Here is a 2,874-nt window from a genome sequence, read left to right on the forward strand (position 1 = left end):
TTTTTTTCTGCAGCCCGATCATGTATTTGGACTCTGGAGAGAGAGTACTCTATGGGCAATCACTGTGTTCAAAATTGTCTTCATTTTGTTTTGGCCTGTCTTTCAGTCGTTTTCCGCGCAACCAGTCTCTGCAAAGACTAATTTTGAAGTACCAGCCACGGCTGACGTGTGGTCCGGAAGAGAAGTGGAAAGTCCGAAGTCCAACGGCTGTACGCGTTTTGCCGGCTAATAAACCCAGAGAGGTCGACCCCGGGCCTCTTCCTCGCTCTCGATCTTAGCGCCTCTTCCTCGCTCTCGATCTTAGCGCCACTGCTAATAAACCACCGTGGTCTCGCGTCTCCGCATCGAGCCCATCCTCCACGGCAGCCGGCCGATAGGTACGTCCAGGGCCGGCCCTAGCATTCCAAGGCCCCGGTGCAAGACAAAAAAAGGCCCCCGTACATAAGCAATAGAGATGATTTTTGATATTTAATTTAATACAAACTTAATCATTTGACATAATTTTTTATTTTTCTCAAGAAAATACTCATGATCTTATGGGTGACAGTGTTCAACTCACAAAACATCTACTCATGATCTTATAACATTTTAGCTCAAATTTGTGCTTGCTCTCCACATCTTGCATTCCAGGTCTCTAGCCCGCTCTCCAGCTTGTACTCGGATCTTGTATTGACATGCAAAATAGACAAATGCACCAACTATGTGAAGCGCTTTTTTTTTCTAAAATTTGTTGATGCAAAGTCATTGATAATATTATCAACATTAATCTGATCCAATAGGCCCTTTTCAATGCATATCGTAGCTAGACCATTCAATCTTTCCTGTGACATTGCTGACCTCAAGTAATTTTTTAACAGTTTCAATTTTGAAAAGCTTCTTTCAGCTGAAGCTACTGTCACTGTCACAGGTACGGTAAATAAAATTCTATATGCAATAGATATGTTTGGAAAACAATTTATACTTCTAACAAACTCAAACATCTCCGCAGCATGCATTGGTTCATCTGGTAAGGTCATTCGCAACATTCTTAATTTAGAAAAAAGATCATTAGAGTCAACATCAAATACTCCTTTATGGGAGATTGGATCTTTTTTAGAGAAGGTTTTAGCAAACTTTGTGCAACACTTTTGTAGCCCAACGTCATCCAATGACTTCAGATTTGATGAGCTAAGCAAAAACCCAAATATTTCTTTGAAAACTCCAAGTTCCTCAAATCTATTTTTTAATGAAGTGTTTGCTGTGTCCACCATAACAAAAAAGAAATCAACTTCAAAAGCTTTTTCCGCAGCTAGAATCTCTTCATTGTTTGCATCATCGTCACTTTCATCAAAATGTTTTTTCCTAGTAATACGCCGTTTAATTGGAAATGATGGTTGTATCTTCATATCGTTTGCAAGTTCTCTGGCAATAATCAAACTAGCGTAAAAACCAGTACTTCTATACTTATCAAAATATTCCATTGTTCCCTCAATTTGTTGCAAGGCTGAGTCAATGCATATGGATGGTGATTGCAACATTTTGCTTACCATATTTATGTAAAACAAAATATCATGCCAAATGACCATGCTAAGTAAAAACTCAAAAGTACCAATAACATCATATAAAGTTTTAGCATTGCTTCTTGCCATGGCGTCATCACCAGATTTAGATAATTCTAACAAAGCCGACCTTAGTTCTGGAGCTTGAAATCTTATAGCCTTGATACTTTTAATCCTACTCTCCCAACGAGTATTAGACAAAGATTTTAGAGTGAAACTTGGAACATGGTCAAGAAGAACTTTCCATCTTTTAGTTGAACTTGAAAACAATACATATATTCGCTGGACAATGCCAAAAAATGTAATTGCTTTACCGCACAAATTCGCCATGTCACAAAGTGTGAGATTAAGACTATGACAAGCATATGGCATATATAGCGCTCTTGGACTAATACCAAGTAATCGTCTTTGTACCCCTTGATTTTTCCCTTTCATGTTTGAACCATTATCGTAACCTTGTCCTCTCACATCATCTATATTAAGACCAAAAGATTTCATCGCTTCAAGCAATTCATTAAAAAGACCCAACCCGGATGTATCATTTACCTTGAGGAACCCTAGAAAGAACTCTTCAATTTTCATCTTTTTAGTTGACAAATTAACACACCGAACAAGTAGAGTCATTTGCTCCTCATGACTCACATCCGGAGTACAATCAAGGATAATGGAGAAATACTTGGCCTCTTTAACAATCTTTATAATAGAACTTGTAACACTAGATGCTAAAAGAGAGATAAACTCGTTTTGAATTTTATGGCTAAGGTAATGATGATGAATTTCATTGTTTTCAATGCGTCTAAGATGATCTTGCATTACCAAGTCAAACTGAGCAATCATCTCGATAGTCGCTAAGAAATTGCCATTATTGTCATCGTAAAGCTTCTCACTAGATCCTCGAAACGCCAAATTTCGTTTTCCTAGGTATTTTACAACAGCAATTATTCTTCGCAAAACTTGTTTCGAGCGTTCTTTCTCCTTTGCGAATATCTTTTGCAAATCTTTATCAATGGTTTGGCCATTTCCTAGTCTAATTCTCAACTCATTCCAATCGCTCATATTACTAATATGCTCAACACTATTTTCGTGTTCTTTTATCCTCTCACTAAGGTGTCTCCAATCTCCCCTGCCGGCCTGCCATTTTACTCCTCCCTTGGTATACGTATACAAGATCTTAGCCTATTTCCTCCATCCACAAATAAATGGATGTACGGATCTTTCAAGATATATTATCAAGTAAATAGACAATTGCATTGGAAAGATGTAAACTAACATCTTTTTTTTCTTTAATTATTTTACATTTAGGTAGCTAAGAGCATGTATAAAATGAAGGTAACAT

General features: G+C 37.5%; 1 protein-coding gene across 1 annotated transcript; it reads right to left on the reverse strand.

The window, feature by feature from the left end:
• Positions 1-607: 607 nt before the first annotated feature.
• On the reverse strand, positions 608-2,660 carry LOC139830979 (uncharacterized). The gene has a single exon (XM_071819788.1). The coding sequence runs from the start codon at positions 2,592-2,594 to the stop codon at positions 699-701; it is 1,896 nt and encodes a 631-aa protein (XP_071675889.1). The 5' UTR covers positions 2,595-2,660; the 3' UTR covers positions 608-698.
• Between the last annotated feature and the right edge of the window lie 214 nt (positions 2,661-2,874).

This window comes from Lolium perenne, chromosome 5 (genome assembly GCF_019359855.2).
Source record: "Lolium perenne isolate Kyuss_39 chromosome 5, Kyuss_2.0, whole genome shotgun sequence".
Taxonomy (NCBI): Eukaryota; Viridiplantae; Streptophyta; class Magnoliopsida; order Poales; family Poaceae; genus Lolium; species Lolium perenne.

Bases quoted from the DNA above. Each gene is read 5' to 3' on its own strand.
- LOC139830979 (XM_071819788.1), bottom strand. From the start codon at position 2,594: ATGAGCGATTGGAATGAGTTGAGAATTAGACTAGGAAATGGCCAAACC.